Source organism: Juglans microcarpa x Juglans regia, chromosome 4D, assembly GCF_004785595.1.
Source record: "Juglans microcarpa x Juglans regia isolate MS1-56 chromosome 4D, Jm3101_v1.0, whole genome shotgun sequence".
Taxonomy (NCBI): domain Eukaryota; kingdom Viridiplantae; phylum Streptophyta; class Magnoliopsida; order Fagales; family Juglandaceae; genus Juglans; species Juglans microcarpa x Juglans regia.
The window spans coordinates 24,697,139-24,717,208 of NC_054600.1; the positions used below are offsets into that span (position 1 = coordinate 24,697,139).

Below are 20,070 nucleotides of genomic sequence, written 5' to 3' on the forward strand. Positions count from 1 at the left end.
CTTCATGCAGCATCGATCTTCCTGACATGCAGTTCAACCTGCAATGAGAAATACAAAAAATGTTATTATGATTCGGGATTATGAATGAAAACGATACCTTCTACTGTTCTAATCTGCACTGTATATCAACGACTGTTCAGGGGAAAAAAAAAAGGTATAGAGATTCGAGAATACTTGATCGGGGAAAGACTTGAACAGTACTCATTCGCATTAATGGTGATCGTTGAATCACGATAATAGCAACGTACTATAGGGATTTAGGTCTTAGGGTTATGAAGGAGATAATGCCACAAATATCAAATCTTATTAGCCAGAAATACCATAGAATCAATAGCTAGCGGAAATCTTAACAGTAAAAGAACAAAATCTCTTTGCAAAGAGATTTATATAATAGCAATTGCTCATGTATAAACAGCTCGACCAAATTAACTGAACTCTCGTGTTGTAAAACACCACTTGGAAATGTCTGATTCAACTTGACATTGAAACTCACGGCATGAGAAGACTTCCATTTATGAAAACGTGAAAGATCAGAAAACATCTTACCTATAAGCTGCGCTGCTGAGATAATGCATGCCAGATATATAAATAATGCACGATTTCTTGTCCAACTGATGCAATAATAATATTGGCCATTGGCCTGCAGGGGTACTATTTCGTTGAATTTTCTCTCTGCGCTCATTTCTGTGATTCTTGTTAATTACACGTTCCCTCCATTATTCCTGCCACCTTGCTTACTATTATGAATGAAGAGGACATCCCAACTGGTTAGCGCCATTATTCCTGCCAGCTTGCTTACTATTATGAATGGAGAGGACATCCCAACTGGTTAGCGCCACATAGGTCTGATCTTTGCTCATGCTTGAAGTTTTCCCCCATTACGAAAAAGTCTAATCAATACCGAGAGAGCTCAGCTCATTGTCAATACCGATTGAATAACCAATCAACAGTGATAGAAAATAAAAACGATTATCATTTAAATTTATTAAGGGATGAACTTTTATGTTCAGATTTAAATTTGAATAATGATGGATAACCATTATCACCAAAAGAATAATGACGGTTCAGAAAGCTCTATATATATAAGAGGAGAACTTAAGTACATAAAAATGATCTGATTCTAGATAATTATATTACTATTTTTAGTGACTAACTTAAGTATTGGAGGCGTCCATCAAACTGCAAGCCGTCTACCTTTTAGTTGCATGTGATTATTAATTAGTATTGATCATTATAATAATTTGAAAGGTTTTTTTCTCGGATAAAAAAAAAAAAAAAAGCAAAAGAATTAAACTCTAGAGGCTGTAGGTATATCATGACTTAATTGTAGTGACATTAATTTTGGTAAAATGAACTATCATATTCCCTCACAGGTACGGTCAGATTATAATAATAATAATAAAAAAATAATAATAATAATAATTCTCAGTAGGTGATTCATGCGCTCTGATGGGTCTTCCCTTTTGTGCATGTTCGGTATTATAATTACTATTGATTCACCCATATATCTGTTGATGATGTTGTGGAAGAGCCGAGAGGCGGCTAAGCTCGTGAGAAGACCGAACGTGGAAAACACAACAGTAGCAGCGAAAGAGATGAGCAACAACGGCATGATGGGATTGTTACGTGTAAGAACCCCCAAAAATGGAATGAAAGAAAAAGACTTGACGAGAATTTTTGTTGCAGCACAGACTATGTTCAGCTGTGGCACCTCAAACTTCAAAGTCAGGCCCCCGCGCCCTAACTATTCTCTTCTTTTTCTGTATTTTTTCCTCTTTCTATGTAGAGAACTGCTACAGGCAGGTGCCTGCCCGCGGACGACACGTCAGTAATTACATATTAATTAAAAAAAAAAGAAAATCGAAATAAAAAATGATAGAAACAGAAGCTGAGAACGTAAACGAGCGGGAGAAATATTTCGTGTAAGCCTTCGACGCCAGTTCGAGCGGAAGGGAAAAACGTCGTGAGTGAATCTGCTGTGAGTGACCATCTGCCGTGAGTCTCCGCTGTGAGTGACCATCTGCGTTCCATCTGCCGTTGGGAGAAACAACCCGTGTAAGCCGTCGACGCCAGTTCGAGCGGAAGGGGAAATGCCGTGAGTGAACATCTGCCGTGAGTCTCCACCGTCTCTAGAAGGGGAAAACGCCCAGTTGCTGCAACCCATTTCCATTTGAAACTAGTAATATACATATCCAATTACTGCAACCTATTAAGTGATTTGTTATTTGAAAAAAATGGAAAAAAGAAATTTATTTTGTTTAGATCTTTTTGTTTTTTAGTCTATTTTTTCTTGTTGATAAGTTTTAATAGAAAATGGCTAGCATTTTCCAGCATCTTGCATCTGAAAGAGAGAATTTTATTTGGGATGAACATTTGCATTCAGTTTGAGTATACCCAAATTGATTGTAATTTTTTTGTGTCAAAAAATACTGAGTGAAAAATATAGTAAAAAGTTGTATATATATAAAAGTATCGAACTAAATTATTTTTTCTTATTAAGTATTTATGTAAAGATTCTTCATTTTAATATTTGTAAAGATTGACTTCTCGTATAGAATAAAATTTTAATTTCAAAAGCGTAGAATAAATTATGATGCTAAGCTAAGTCCTAAAGGCTAAGTTCTAAAGGGATATCTTGCCTTCTGGTTGCTATGTGTAATAGGAAAAAAAAATATTTTTGCCATATTGAAAGTCATTTCAATATAATATTGTAGGTGCATGCATCTTGATTTTATTATTGAGATAGATGGAGAAAGAGAAAGAAGATGCATCCCACATAACAGTTCCTATCACCAATCCATCAACCCAGGTATTGTAAACCTCTTTCAACAGTTGGGGTGTGTTTATTTTTTGTGTAGTCATTATCGACTTGAGTTGATTAACATTATGTTGCTATATGTTAGGACAACATATCAAGACCACTGTATCCAACTTTTTCAAATTTCATGCCAAGTTACTACGGTCCAGTGCCTCATGCGTGGTTACCACCTTTTGTGTCTCCTCCAAGTGCTAGCCCATATCCATGAGCAATCAGGTGATCGTTGGATGGTAAAGTAGTTCATGTGCTTTATTTTATGAAATTGAATTGTGGCGCCCTCGAACCCCACGTGTTGATTTTTTGGAGTTCGTGACACCGGGATGATGACCACACGGATCACGCACCCCAACGACCAGTGCTCAAAGTGTGTACAACATACAATAAATGTACAGTATAATATTCGTAGCGGAGAAAATAAAAGGTCTTTCATTATTAAGTACCAGAATTGTACAAAAAACAGTAAAATAACTTTATAAGAATTTTACAGTCTTCCGACAGATAATTTAAAGAAAACAAATAACATAAGGGAAACAAGTCTCAAAACGCTGAACAACATATCAGCGACTTAAGCTTCTGGCGGAGTTGGTCCTTCAAGTTCATACTCGGGCTCTGCGTCAAACTCTACGGCACCATAAAACGGAACTGTAGGGTAAAACACCACTATGAGATTATGACATCTCAGCAAATAATTAACCAAAACAACATCCAAGAGATTTAAAACACATTTATATAAACACGCGTCCCCATACGGACAGAATAACAACCCACATTCATTTTTCCAAAAATACCATTTTTATACTTACACCAAAATCCCATTTTTGGTCCCAATCATATTTATTATGAAATTACGCATGCACCACGGTCTCCCCTATGAACCGTCCGCACACCCTGACTCTCTTCGTCACATCACGGGTAACGTTCATACATGAGACTTCATAACGAGCGATGCCCAGTTCCGCGCCCAGCGCGTACATGGCCAAGCATCCCCTAACCTCGCCAGCCAAAAGGTCACGGAATCGGTACGAGAGCGTTACCATCTCGTCCGTTCCCGTCGTCGCCCTGCAACAACTCAGGGGATGTCACATCAGTCTGTTACGCTCCTGAGTGACCAGAGGAGCTCCACCGAGATAATACCCCATCTCGGCTTGGGGTCGTGTTACACACGCACCCACATATTCAATAACCAATGCAACAGACCACGTAACATCACAGCACATTTTAATAAAACCATAAATATCCAGTTCAATCGTTTAATAGGAATATATAATTCATTTATAAAATTAATCATTTATTTACAATTTCACCATTTCCACAATACACGTCATACCCTGTCCTCCACACCGGCCCAAGGCCTAATTCTAACAATTTCAACAGTTACAACCAAACGCTTTAACGGCCCATGGCCCAATTCCAACAGATCATTACAATAAATAGTTACAACAAAATGACAGTTTACAAAATATAATTACAACAACTTTATTATTAAAACTGAGAAATTACATACACACGAAGTTAGGAAATTCTGAAAGATCACTCGAAAGTGTGTTGCTCAAGGTGGCGGCTCAAAGGCGGCAACAGTGAATTTTCAAGAATCAAACAGTGGCTTATCAAGTGGGTTTTCTCTCAAAAGATATCGATCTACGAAATAAAACTTGAGAAACTCAACACACGGAAATTCCAAACAATTACCAAAACAAACCGATTGAGTTTTTTTCACAATTTTAAGAACAAACAGAGCACGACACAACTCCTAAATCTCTCGGATCTAACCACCAAAATTCACAACACAAAATAATAAACACAAGAGAAACAAGAGGAAGATGAGGATTCTCGGGGGGATTTTATTCGAAGAACCCGTGGCCTGTTTATAAGCCAAGTATGGCGGTGGGAGGAGCCGTGTGTCGCACGGGCGGAAGAAGAACAAAACGGCAGTTCAAGCCGTGGAGGAGACGTGTGATGGTGCATGTTGCGGAAAGCACTGCAGATCAACACAGGAAAAGCCATGGAAGATGGAGGTGGAAGGTGGTGGTGGTCGTGTGAAGCCACGGCTTGACAGCAAGGCTTTGGAGCCTCCATCGAACGACACGGAGAGGAAGAGGCAAGGTGGAGGTGGCGGCTTGCGGCTGAATTGTGGAACGAAGGCCCAAATGGCGTCGGCAGCAGCTGCTTGGAGGAAGAGGAAGAAGACTGCAGAAGAAACTAGAAGAAAGGAAGAAGAAGGAGCACGGCGCAAGGGGAAAGAATAAAACCCTAATTCCTTGACCCAAAACGGCGCCGTATTGATAAGTGAGGGCTGGGTTCTCACGGGCCGCACGGGCTGGGCCCTGCTGGGTTGGGTTTCGGCTCACTCACACACACACAAAGCTGAGTTGGGCTTCGGGCTTCACACAACACTAAGCCCAAAAACAAACACTCACACACAGCCCACAATAAATAATCACTACAATAAAATTACACAAAAAAATACTAACACATATATAAAAATAAATAATAATAAGGAAATTAAAAACCCAACATACCAAAATAATTAACAATAAAATAATACACTTAAAAATAACATAAATAAAATAACACAATAATATAATTAAATAAATAATTTAAAACCCATAAAAAAATAGGGATCTCACATGAATATTTGATCTAATTATTTATTTTTAATTTTTGTTGAAATTCTACAGCAACACCCATGGAGCTCTAATGCCGCTGCCACCTCAAGTACTACTGCCCTAAGTAGTACCGCTACCTTGTATAGTTCTCCCGTACCAATGATGAGACCTCCTCCAAGCGCCTACCCATATCCATGGAGCAACCAGGTGATCATTTCTTGGAATATTTATTGTAGTTAGTGTGCTTTAATTTTCTGAACTTGAATATTTCGTCTAATTATTTATGTTTAAATTTTTTTCTAGAAAACTGCAGCAACACCCATAGAACTCTACCTCCGCTGCCGCGTCAAGTATTGCTGCCTTGAGTAGCCTGGGTGTCGCGTCAAGTAGTGCTGCCTTGAGTAGTTCTGGTGCCGCGTCAAGTACTGCTGCCTTGTATAGTTCTGTTATACCAATGATGAGACCTCCTTCAATTACCTACCCATATCCATGGAGCAGCCAGGTGATCATTTTGTAGAGTATGCCTTTGTAATTAATGTTGTACTTGAATATTTAGTCTAACTACTTATGTTTACCACATACTTTTCGGAAAACTGCAGCAACATCCATGGATCTCTACTTCCGCTCCCACATCTAGTTCCGCAAGTAGTGTCAACTCTAGTGTAGCTGCCAGTTCTAGTGTACAAACCAGCGCTAGTGTCGCTGCTAGCTCTTGTTCGGCTTTACCAGCAGTCGTTCCTCCAACTTCTACCAACCCATATCCATGTGCCAGTGAGGTGATGTCTTGGATTCTCCACATGCAGTGTCTTTTATATTATTCAGAACATATTTTTTCATGCCATACTTTTTTCTAATAATTTACAGGAAAATAAAGTGCAGCAAAGTAACTCTGTTGAAGAAATTAGTGAGGCCGCATCAGACTCAATAGAAGTTGAAGCGCAGTCTACTGCCTCTGTGGGTAATATGGTTGATACGAACGAGACTGGCACTGATGGGGGTGATATCACTAAGGAGCCAAAGCCAGGGATGTGTTTTGAGTCAGAGACTGAGTTGATGAATTATTATAAACATTACGGAAAGCAATGTGGTTTTCCAGTAATGACACAAAGGAGTAAAAGAGAGAAAGATGGGACTGTGAAATATGTCACTATGGGATATGCTCGGGGTGGCAAGGCATGGAATAGGTCGTCAAACGTCTCCAAGCCTCAGCCAACAAGCAAGACAGATTGCAAGACAATGATGAATGTCATGTTAAAGGATGGGAAGCTGTGTGTGACATCCGTATTTAACACACACAATCATGGGCTCAGTCTAAAAAAATTCAGGTTTTTCAGATGCAACAGAGAAGTTAATGAGTCTGTTAGGAGGGTGTTGGATACTAATGATGAGGCTGGCATACGGATGAATAAGAGTTTTCATGCTCTTGTGATTGAGGCGGGTGGGTTTGAGAACGTACCATTTAGAGAAAAAGATTGTCGTAACTATATTGACAAGGCACGACACCTACGTCTTGGTAAAGGTGGTGCTCAAGCGTTGTTTGAGTATTTTAGAATGATGCAATACAAGAATGATGGTTTTTTCAGCCTCATGGAATTGGACAATGATGATAGGTTGAAAAGTGTGTTTTGGGCGGACGCCGTCGTAGAGAGGCCTACAACTATTTTGGAGATGTGGTAACATTCGATACCACATACTTGACAAATAGGTATGGAATGTCATTTGCACCTTTTGTAGGTGTAAACCATCATGGACAGTCAATCTTTTTGCGTGCAGGCCTTATTTCAAGTGAGGATACAGAATCGTTTGTTTGATTATTTAAAACTTGGCTTGATTGCATGGATGGAAAAGCGCCGAATGCTATTATTACAGATCAAGATCGCGCAATGAAAAATGCGATCACCATTGTATTTCCTAACACGCGGCATAGATATTGCTTGTGGTACATATTGCGAAAGGTGCCTGAGAAACTTGGTTCCCATGCTCAATACAAATGTGGCCTAAAAACTAAGTTGCTATCTTGTGTATATGACTCTCTTACAATCGAGGAGTTTGAGAATTCTTGGAACAGCCTCAAAGATACTTTCAACTTACATGAAAATGCATGGTTGCAAAGCTTATGTGTGGAAATAGAGTTTTGGATGCCGGTATATTTAAAGAACTCGTTTTGGGCTGGAATGAGTACAACTTAACGCAGTGAGAGTATGAATGCTTTCTTCGATGGCTACGTGCATGCCAGGACAAACCTTAAAGAGTTTGTTGATCAGTTCGACAATGCATTGAAGAAAAAAATTGAGAATGAAAACCAAGCTGACTTCAATTCATTTAACTTCACAATTCCTTGCATATCACACTTGGCTCTTGAGAAAAAGTTTCAAGATGTATACACAAATTCAAAATTTAGGGAGGTTTAACAAAAAATAATGGGAATGATATATTGTCATTGTTGTTTCGAGAAAATGGATGGAGTAATCGCAACTTACTCGGTCGATGATCAAGTTAAGGCTGAAGATTTCATCAAGGAGGTTACGTATACTCTTTACTTTAATGAGACTGAGTGTGAGGCGAAGTGTGCTTGTGGGTTGTTTGAGATGCGAGGGATAATATGTAGACATATTCTTGCCATCTTTTCAGTTAAGAAAGTTCTTGATTTACCGGAAAAGTACATATTGGACCGGTGGAAAAAAGACATAAAACGTAAGTATACTATTATTTCAAGAAGTTATGACGTTGCTGATCAGAGACCCGAAACTGTTAGATATAAATGTATATTGAAACCTTTCAATGAGGTAATAACAAATGCAGTTTCATGCGATGGGCATACTGAGGAAATGATTTCGAAATTGTATGTGATGAATGAGGTATGGCGCACTCGAAGCCTAACAACATAGGTTCCAATGTTGGAGGAAGTACCGTGAATGCAGCAAAGGAAGGAAGTTCCAAAAAAGTGCTAAGTCCACATGTTGTCAGAGGCAAGAAAAGACCCTCGTGTAAGAGGAGGATGTCGACGATGGAGGAACAATTGAAGAAAATAAAAACTAAGGCTGCAAATAAGAAAAAAGATAAGGAAAAAAGCAGACCGGTGAGAGCATAGTTACCTGATGATCCAATGCTTGAGTATTTGATAATATACTATTATTTCCACTTACTTGTGAATTCTAATTATTTTTTATGTTGTTAGAGATGTAGATGATACCGAACTATTGGAAAACAGTGGAAACCAGCTCGGGATATCAAGAATGCTCATTTTGCAAGAAAATGTACAAATTCCCATAATGGTGGATCAAGAAAGTGGACAACAAAATGTGATGGGAACACCAGAATGTGTACAATTACCACTTTAATTCATTTTATTGTATAGTTCATGGTTTTTTATGTGAGTCTTACTTTGGCTGCTATTATGTTCACAGATACAACTAGGAATGGATGGAACGCAGCCACCCATGACAGATGGAACGCAGTCGGAGATGGCAGATCGAACGCAGCCAAGCAGCTTCTTGTAACAAGACTTTATAGATTCATTATGCCTACTTATGTTGGAATTAGTGTTGGATGTGGTTTGTATGCATTTGTGTGTTAAGGGACATTTTGAGTAAGAATTTGCGTGTTGGTGTATGGTATGTTGGAGTATGTTATGTATTAGTGGTGCAAGCATACATTTTGTATTGTATCTTAGTATTTGAGCCCATGGTTTGCACAATTTGTATCCAAGTACGATATTTCTGTGGCAGTGAGTTTGTATCCAAGTACTCAATTTATGTGATTTTGATTGAATGTGAATGGCATTTAGTGAGTTGAGATTACATTGTGTTTGATATTGCCTCGTATGTCCAGGTGAAAAAAAAAATCAATAAACCTGTAATTTAGTCTTGTCAAATATTCTGACAAAATGATATCAGGCTGATAAGTTATTTTCACGCAATATACATACTCTTTTAATAAGCAGTGGCACGTTAAAACAAAATAAAGTCTTGGGATTGAAGATAAAATACATAATTTTAAAGTCTCGACTTACAAACGCTAAGTTTGTATAAAATACAGATACAAAGTTGTCAATGCATTGAGAGTATCAAATACAAGTAAGTAACTATGGTTATTAGCCAAAATACACGAAACAGTTTGCGTACATGCCGCATGTCGGCTTCTTGACTGCGAAACTGGACTTGATCGTTATGGAGTGCCAACTCCCTCTTCCCGATCTCTTCTTCTCTCTTTTTAACTTCTTCGTCTTTTCTTAATACTTCTGCTTCTCTCTTTTTAAGTTCTTGGTTTTTTCTCCATACTTCTGGTTCTCTGTTTTTAAGTTCTTCATCTTTCCTTAATTATGCTTCTCTCTTTTTTAGTTCTTCCTTTTTCCTTAATACTTCTGTTTCTCTCTTTAAAAGGGCTTGCTCTTTGTATTCACTACTATTTGGCCACTTGAAAAACTTGCAGTGCGGTAACTCCTGATTATACATAAATAAATGTAGATAATATGTTTACAACTCAAAATTTTGAATAAAACATTAAGAAGAAAATAGACACACGGAAGTACCATTAATTGCGTCTACATCTTTGTTGTATAGTGGACACCCAAAGAATGCTCGCCCCGGATTTCTTTGAGTATTTGATATTCTAAGTACAGCTTGTTTCTCACAGCTGCACATTGGGACGTTGCTCAAAGTCTCGGGATTAAGCAATGATGTTGAAGCAACTGATGACGACATTTTAAATCTGTTCTTGGAATAAATAGCACCTCCAACAATATAGTCAGTGAGTTTGTATAAGGCTATTACATAGCAAGTCCAACAATATATTCTAAGTACAACAACACCTCCCCTCCAATAATATATTCTAAGTACAACAGCACCTCCAGAACATCCATGACATCCTCTCCAACATAGCAAGATACATAAAAGCCACTTTGTTTTCTAAGAAAGATACATATAAGGTTGTTACATAGCACATCCAACAATTAGTATTGAACCCAAGAGATCTGTACAAAATGCATCATCAAGGTAGCAGCATAACAACCAACCAGCTGCTACCTAATCATCAAATAGATATATACATTCTGACTCAAACAAAATAAGCCATCGGATTAGAGGCCAAGACAAACAAATTGACTCAAGAGGCTACACCAGCCACTAAGATTTAGCAGAACCACACCAGAAAGTCTGTACACAACAGCAGGATAATTAACAATTCAACCCAACAAGAAGGCTTTCATAATTCGTCCAAGCCCTGAGATGGCACTGCCCTATTCACTGAGATGGCACTTTGTTTCATAATCTCTCTAAGGAAATGATATCTCATGTTAAGTCCTTTGCTCTTGCTATGTTAATATGGTGTGCCTCTGTGATAAGCAAAGCAAACTATCGATTTTGATATAGCTCTTCAAGGAATAGCATGATTATAGAGAGTAAAACCATAACCTGTCATGGATTTTAATTTGTCCAAATCACCAACATCTTTGAATCAACATGATCAGTAACATTGTAGCTGATGTCATAAACCAAATTAATATCTATAGCCCTATCAAATATAGAAGTATAAATTAAAAAATTAACATATTTCAGTCTAGAAGGGTGATGATATGTTTTTCCTGTCAACCTTTCTGGTTGATGCATATGGAAGGTATCTTCAAGCTTATGGCATTGAAACACAGTTTTTCCATCAATTTGCTTGCATTCTAAGCCAAAAATAGCAGTCAAGACTACTCACTTATAGCATTGACTCAAAACACGTGTGAAAACCTCATTGAAGTTTTCACTCTCTTTTTTACTAAAACCTTTTACAGTTAAACATGTCTTGAATGTAGCATATGCAGCTATGAAAAGTTCAAAACCATTTTATAGTCAACAGTTTTCACACCCATTAATAATTTCATCAATTCTTAAGTATGGTTCTCACCTTATATCTAATGGATCTAGAAAAATCTCATCATCTTCAATGAATGTTTTCCCACACCCCTACTCTGAAGGACCCATTGACAAACTTAGTATACCATCCAGCTTGCAAGACCCTGTACTTTTTTCCATTACCAATTACCACCAACAGCATAAAGCCTTTCTCTATTGCATAATGCCACAACCATTTAGATGACATTTAGGCATGCCTTACAAGCCACCCCCAATGTGCGACGCTGAGGAAGAAAATTCCTTAATTCTGGAAAAGTAAATCAATCTTTGCAACATTGAGTATGAGTATTATTTCAAATTATGCACTCCCACACAAAGATAGTGCTATCAGAAGCAAAATCAACAAAAAAACAAACCAAAACAGAAAATATATCAAAAACCCATACCAGGATTAAGGAATTTTCTTCCTCGGCTCTCTTAGGGTTAGGTTTAGGTTTGGGAGAGAGATCGGGCAAGGGAGAGATTCCTGGAAGGAGAAACAAAGAAGAAAGCGAGAAACCAATAGAAACCAAGAGAAAGGAAGAGAAACGAACCTGCAGATCGAGTGAATCCGCTGCAGATCGAGTGAATCCGCTACAGATCGAGTGAATCCGAGAAGAAACGAAGGAGCAGAGAGCTCTTGGGAGGGAGAACCAAATTTGATCAAAAGTGTAAAACGGTGCATTTTTTGGGTCGAAGGCTGGCATATCTGTGGACTCAAAACGCACCGTTTTATTTATTCCAAAACGGTGCGTTTTGAGTCCACGTAGGAAGTCATCCGCAGGGAGGCCCGGTTCATGCCTCGCTTTAGCATTTTTCTTCTCTATATGTCATCCAATTTAGGGGTCAATCAGCTGGCTACTTCTTTAATGTACGGACTGTTCTATTTTTTAAAAAAAATTTTACTTTATTTTTTATTTTTACAGATAAGATAAAATGAAATAAAAAAAAATTAAGATAAAAATTAAAAATTAAATAAAATATTTTTATAAAATATTTTTTTAATATTATTTTTATTTTAAATTTTTAAAGAATTAAATTATTTATTATATTTTATATAAAAATTTTAAAAAATTATAATAATTAAATGATACGAAATAAAAAGTTTTGTAAAAGAATGAGGCCCAAACTTCCTTTCTGGCAACTCTTTTAAAGAATATTTTAACTAGCTTGAGTCTTATCTTTCTTAAGAAAAAAATGCACATGCATTAACCGATGATCATCTTCCAAATGTCATGTGTATATTTTCTAGTTTCAAAATTTTCGTTTGGATATAGAAATATTTTTTAAGTCATTTTATTTTATTATTATAATTTTTTTAAATTTATATATAAAATATAATAAATAATTTAAAATTTTCAAATTCTAAAATAATAATAATATTTAAAAAATAATATTCTAAATTTCTAATAATATTTTATTCAACTCATCTAAAACTATCTTATTTCATTTCATCTCATCTCATCTCATCTCACTGTCCAAATGAGCATAAGGCTCCTCTTTTTTAACCTTCTCTCTTCATATTTCACTACTCTATTTCTCTGTTGCTGAAACTTAGGCTTTGTTTGGAATATGAATTACTCTCAACTCATCTCAACTCATCATTATAACTTTTTCAAATTCTAATATAAAATATAATAAATAATTCAACTTTTTCAAATTTTAAAACAATAATAATATTAAAAAATAATATTCTAACAATATTTTATTATCTCAACTCAACTAAACTCAACTCAACTCACTTCAACATCCAAACTCACCCTTAATCTTTCACGATATTTTAGAAATATCGTTCGCAGAAAGAACGTAAAGTTCAAGCATGAGTAACGTGATATTATTATTTCAATTATTTTATTCTTTTAATAGATTTCACAATAAATATTAATGTATGAACACACTCATAATTTACTTACATCAAGATTTAAAAAAAAAAATTATATTAAGATTTTATAATATATACCTAAACATTGTGCGCTGGCTTTAGCTATGGATAAAAAATATGATATTTGACATAGTACTGCTAGCTAGGATGTGCAAGTCAAGTCCAACATATTCTCTTTAAAAAAAAAAAAAAAAAATAGATAAAACAGTCCACTTCCTAGTTCCTACCATCGATTAGGTGAGTTTCCTATTATAAGATTTATCAATTATTATTTTAATATAGGTCTATACTCCTTTGATCATCTTTCATCTCGATTGCTTTCTATACCGACTTGGAAAAATTCCCTTTAGTTTTGATTTACTAGACAAATAAAGCAATGGTACAAGATTCTTGTAGCAACATGGCTTTCATAATTGTTTATTAATGTTAGTATTATATTATTATATACTACTATTATTCTAAAAAATAGCTATCTAAGTTTCTGCATATTTTAGTATAATTGGGTATTTTTTAAAAAAAAAAAAACTCCTTAAACATAAAAGAAAAAATTATATTTAAAAAAAAACATTTAATGATCAGTTTCCATGAAAAAAATAGTCACAAGAATTAAAAAAATATTTTCACAATAGATAAAAAAAAAAAAAAAATCTACAAGAACTCTATTAAAATAACTATTCGATATTGCCTACTCACGTTGACAAAGCTCGATAGAAAATTCATTTTAAATTCAATGTAACAAAGTCCAGTATAAAACACATTTTAAAATTTATTTTCAAAAGTTGTCAAAAATTCAAACATGCCTTTGCGGAGAAAGAGGGAAAAAAACATATAACAAGTAGTAAACAGTCTTAAGTCTCGTTTGTTTTTACAATATATCTTATCTCATTTTATATAATCATTATAATTTTATCAAATTTCTATAAAAAATAAAATAAACAATTCAACTTTTTTAAATCTCAAAATAATAATAATATTAAAAAAAATTCTAATAATATTTTGTTTAATTTTTAACTTTTATCTCAACTCATCTCATCTGCGAAAATAAAAGAAGCCTAAAATCTTGTGTCTTTAGACCTCGTTTGTTTTTACAATCATTTTCATCTCATTTAATTATTACAATTTTTATAAATTCTCATACAAAATAAAATAAAAAATTTAATTTTTTTAAATTTTAAAATAAAATTAATATTAAAATAATATATTACTTAATTTTTAATTTTTATCTCAATTTATCTCATTTTATTTGTTAAAACAATTAAAGTCTGTTTAGAGTGGAATTAAGGACGTACTACTGTTCCTAGCGAGTTGCCTTCTTTTTCCGTTATAAACACGGATTTAAAAACAACATTGTCGAAGCACGTCCATGACGTCGTACGTGATCCTCTCATACGCACGCTTCTTCCAGCTGACAACTCTGAAAAAATTTCCAAGTCAGAATGGAAGCTTCTCCCACTACGTAATTTTCTATGATCTGCCCTTTAATCACCCTTTTTTAAGTTGGTCACAAAATCAATAATGGATGTTGTAATAATGTTCATAATGTTGGGAATTTTGACATTATAGATACAGGTCGTCCATCAGTTTGAAAACACGTACAATTTAGTCGTACGATTCTCAGCTAGCTTTTGATTTTTATTTTATACCATGGTGCATGCGGCATTTCAATTGTTGCAGATAACTCGACCCAAAGGCATGCCTGCCAGCCATATGATATGATGCCCCACCGACAAAGATCAGCTGCATATATCAGAAAGTGATGGAAACAAGGAATTAAACTAAAGATTAAAGCAGCTAGCTGGGTTCGGATTATCATGAAGTAAAAAAAAGCTGGGGAATTCTAGAAACTATTCAAAATGGATTCAGAATGGAACATGGAATATTATTCACGACTCTGTTTCTTGCCGACTTCGCGTATAATAGAACTCCGAATTACATCTCGAAGAAAGGAAGACGGCTACTTTTTTTATTCTATTTTTATTTTTCAATAATTATGCTATAGAAATTTCCACTTGGTTTCCTAGCTCCACAAGCACAGCCAAAAGTACTGAGAACAGCAATATTAAAAGTACTTTATCATGCAATGGTGATTAACTTTTAGTACATTTTGGATGATGTTTTTACAGTTTAGAGATTCTAACTCGTTTATACAAAAACAAGCTAAACAAGTTATGGGGAAGCTGGCGATGAAAAATATGAAATTGCATTTTCCTTTACTAAAGAATGGGTTCAGATTTTTAGAGTTCGGATAGTTAAGAGTGAGAGAGAAATAGACATATTATGTGAGTCTTACAATATTTATCATTTATATATACTTGATTAATTTCTCGTGCATTAATAAATACTCAATAATTAATGTTGTAAGACCTACTTTATATGTTTATATCTCTCTACTATAGCCTCTAGAAACTATAAGAAATTTTAATTCATTAATAACGATATAAAATGAGGGAAATATGTCCTTTTATATTTTCAAACTAACTAGAAACAAGTTATAATGAGAAACGAACTCTTTTGTACGTACACTTGTAGTGCTATTGTTTTCTTGATAATGGGTTTTTTTTTTTTAACCTTGGTTTTGGGCTTAGATGTAGCTTAATTGTAAGCTCGATGGAAGGTTGGTTTTGGGCTTTCAATCCACGGTTTTGCCAAGACATGCATGTTATGATCTCTGGGAGGACCCAGGCTGAGATAAAATTGGCCAACAATTATAATCTAGGCCGGTAAAGCCAGGACAGACAAGAAAGGCTCTTGTAGCGCCCCCAGTCGGTCGGGTGGAAATTAAATCTTTACACCCTCCAATTAGGTGCTGCCACATAGGCGTCTCAACAAAGTGGGCATTGCACCCTCATACAGGTAATGAAAGCAATCGATCTCTCTCCCTCTCCCTAACCCTCTCCCCATCTGCACTGAATCGATGTCCCTGCACCAAACACATCCAGAAAATTAAATCGGCCATCTGCTTTCGCCCCCAGAAAAATCGTCATCGTTAGATGAAGGGCGGTTTGTTGATAGTCTCCACCTTGCAAATGAATCATCACACCTCCAAAGTCGCTAATGTCAAGAAGCAACTCTAGCCCACTTTGCATTTAGACGGCATCTCCCAAGGCTTGCAATATGGCATCACTGTTGTCTTGTTCCCCGCTTGGGTCTGCTCCATACACAATTGGAACAAAAATTCTCTCATCCTTTCACATGAGTACATTCAAAGCTTAAACATACATTTCGTAAAAAATAGAGATGTTGAAGAACTAATTAATAAACACTACATAATTAATAAGGATAAGAAATAAAGAAACTCGCAAAACATGACGAAGAAAGTAAATAAATGAACATGCACAAAAAAGTGTACCCTTTTCTTGGTTGAAGTCTCTGGGGATGAAAAATTTAGTTCGGTAGGACTATGACAATAGGCTGAATTTTCATCAATTTTTTCTCTAAACTGAAACAGTGCTTGCTCAATACTGGAACCTAAGGCTTCTTGTACCAATAGTACTAATAGGAAACTCAATATTGGTAAAGGTTTCATTGCTTTTCGATTGAATGTGCGCCTATACGTGAGAGAGACAAAGAGGGAAGGGGGCTTTGATTCTTGCATGCGGGTGTAGCTGTTTGGAGCTGCACCTCTTACATGGCCAATGTTTATTGGTTGGTGTAAAAATCATATTTCTACCCAATCGGCCTTTAGTTTTTCTCTTTTTCATTTTCTTAAATTGGAAAACACATGGAAGTAACAACACAGGCTGGATACAAAGATATTACAAGGAAGGCACTAAAAAATTCCAGTCTACCCACCAGCCTGTCTTTTTTATTATTATTATTTTATTATTATTGGCATGTGTTTAGAAACAACATTCCGACTAATCTCAAGAGTATAGAGTTCGTAAAAAATTTTTTACAAGTGCATCTCGCATAATTTAAAAAAAATCATCTAATTTAATGATCTCTAAAGATTATTTATACTCAATAAAATTTAAATCTTAGACTCTTGAGGGAATATCAATTCAAGCTTTTACCACTTAGAACAAAGTACAAACCCCTAGAAACTCCGCCGACTTCCTCATTCATTTCATTATGCCACCTAAGCCCGACTAAGATCTGGCCACCAATGTTCTTCACCAACCCCAAAAAGAGATATTTGTAAGGATGGTATCGATGAAAGAATGTAGAAAGTGAAATCTTCAACCTGTCGCAAGATTTTAAATTTTTACAGCAGCTAAGTCAACAACTATTAGGAGTTGCACCGTTGATATCTTGGAATTTTCATTTGTGATGGAAAATCCACATCGCATAGAAACAACACACCTAATTGTGGATGATACTACGTAATCAAGCCTAAAAGTAAAAGCTAGCTTTTGGTTGACAGTTTTGTAATACTCTCTAAGTATTAAAGAGGAAAAATATTCTAATTATAAAATAATTATATAAAAATAATTTTATAAATTGATATGATTTGATATAATTTATTAAATTATATTTTTATTATAAAACAAATCTAACGAATCATATAAAATTATGTTAATTTGTAAAATTTCTTTTGTATAATTCCTTTATGACTGTAGCACTCATCTTAAAAAAAAAAACAATGATTTATATAAATTTTATATAAATAAATTCTGCACAATCATTTTATAAAAAGGGAAACCCAAAAAGTGTACAAAAAGTCTATTCTTTTTTAATGAAATCTACTTTTTTATAAAAATAATTATGTGAAATTTGTCTATTTAGAACTTGTACCTAACATTATTCTATATTCAAGTTTTATGTTATGACAAATTTTCTTTTGCTATCTAATTCCTTTTTTTGGGATATATATTTGGAATGAGTAATGTTATATCCAGTCATAGAGTGTGCAAGTGCAATGCAGTGGTTGTGAAAAAAAAAGTGAAATTTATTATTAAAAAAATAATTTTTCTCATATAGATAATGTATTTACTCATTTTTTTAAAAAAAAATTATAGAACACTTACATATTTCGTTTGAAATATAGATTCATATTTGCTATATATGAAAGTAAAGACGTACACCATGCTACAGAAAAAGTATGGGAACTCTAAGGCCTATATTATTAAAAAAGAATATACATCTCAGATGAGTTTTATAATATGTCAGAGAGAGACTCCAGGCCGGTCGGGTGTTTATCTTCGTTTTACACCAGCAAATCACAAGCTGCCACAAAAGAGATATAACAAATTACAATATACATTTGCATACAGATGAATATTTTTTTTACAGCTGTTTGATCTTTTCCCCTCACCCCAAACCCATTCATCTGCCCTCTCTCTCTTCCCTCCTCCCTTGTCATTCATTGACCTCCCTTTCTCTCGATGCTCTCTCTTTCACTAAAATACTCTCACACTAAAAAATAGAATACGATTAAAGACGGTCTTGATGGATAAGATATTGCCAAGAAAGTTGAGAGGAAAAAGTGAGAAAGACGCCACCAACAACTACAGGCAAATATTTCTACTCTTTAAGACCACATTTTCTATTTCTATTTGAATTCTCTCTCTCACCCTCTTGAAAGGAGTAGCTGTACTTTTTATGTAACCATGGAGGAATAATCATCTTTAGATTATATTTTTGTTTGGATGCTAAGAAAATGTATTACGGTTTGGATGGTGAGAAAATGTGGGATCTATTTCTGTTTGGCAGTTGAGAAAAGATCTTGAGTTTTCCTATTGTTTTCTTATTTCCACCAGCCCTTAGATTCAACAATTGCAACTCTAATTTATCAACTGTCGAGAGAAGTTGATGAGAAATTGGATTCGAGGGAAGGCTTTGGGGGGAAGAAGAAAAAGATAAGGGAGAAGGAAAAGAAAAATTCTAGATATAAGCCTCACACCCATTTAAAAACATGTCGTTTTATTTTTTTATCCACGTAATGAAAATGATTCCAGATGTATTTGTAAGTAAAATAAGATAAAATGATAAAATGACATATTTTTAAGTAGATGTATATAGTGTGAAGTTTATGGGTAGTACGGCTCGAAGGAAAAAGGAAAAAGGGAGATGGGAGAATGGATGTGCACTATTGAAGCACCAGATCATCCTGCTGTCATCATTCCAACAGAAGGCACCCATGAGCACAAGGAGTCCACAGCTAGCCTAACAAACTCCAGCACAGCTGCCAAAAGTAAAACTGTGCCATCTGTCATTCTCTAGAATATTCTCTTGTAACCGACTGATTGATTGTACATCGTTTGATCAATTTATGATCAGATCATTTATCTTGCTATAAGTGTATAAATATGGACTGTGGTTGTAATGAACAGTAAGAAAAATCATATAGAACAGAGTACAATACTCTGTCTTCTTGAAGGCATTTTCTCGAATGACATATGTGTTATTTCTCTATCTTCTTCTTTGATTTTATATGGTATCTAGAGTCATCCACGGACTAATATCCTTTTCATCTTTACAACAATGTCTAGTCCAGCAACTACCATTGTTATTCCCTCCTCCTCCCTGTCACCCACTATCAGTCCCACCATCATCCATTCCTCCACTCATTGCATCACTATAAAACTCACTTATGAAAACTACTTACTATGGAAGGCACAAATAGTGTCGTTCCTCAAAGGTCATCATCTATTCGGTTTTGTTCATGGTTCTCACCCTGCACCCCCTTCCGTCGTTAACAACTTGTCAAATCCATATCATCATGCCTAGATCTTGCAAGATCAATTGATAATTTCCACCATCAATGCTTGACTCTCTGATACCATTCTTGCCCAGGTCTTAAACTGTAGTACCTCACACGATGTTTGGCACACCCTTGAGACCATGTTCTTTGCACAGTCGTCTGCCCACATATGCAAACTAAATTCCAATTAGCTACACTTAAGAATAGGTCTGATTCAATTACAACTTATTTTAACAAAGCTACGG

At 35.3% G+C, this 20,070-nt stretch overlaps 1 protein-coding gene and 1 long non-coding RNA gene across 2 annotated transcripts; both read left to right on the forward strand.

Moving 5' to 3' along the window:
* Positions 1-2,696: 2,696 nt before the first annotated feature.
* LOC121260235 (protein FAR-RED IMPAIRED RESPONSE 1-like) lies at positions 2,697-7,101 on the forward strand. The gene is made up of 6 exons (XM_041162072.1): positions 2,697-2,809; positions 2,904-2,995; positions 5,592-5,631; positions 5,738-5,926; positions 6,024-6,200; positions 6,289-7,101. The coding sequence occupies exons 4-6, from the start codon at positions 5,879-5,881 to the stop codon at positions 7,099-7,101; spliced, it is 1,038 nt and encodes a 345-aa protein (XP_041018006.1). The 5' UTR covers positions 2,697-2,809; positions 2,904-2,995; positions 5,592-5,631; positions 5,738-5,878.
* Positions 7,102-9,122: 2,021 nt separating this feature from the next.
* On the forward strand, positions 9,123-19,126 carry LOC121260518. Its single transcript, XR_005939731.1, has 3 exons — positions 9,123-9,132; positions 15,899-15,902; positions 18,999-19,126. It is a non-coding gene; the product is annotated as an uncharacterized LOC121260518 (long non-coding RNA).
* Positions 19,127-20,070: the final 944 nt, after the last annotated feature.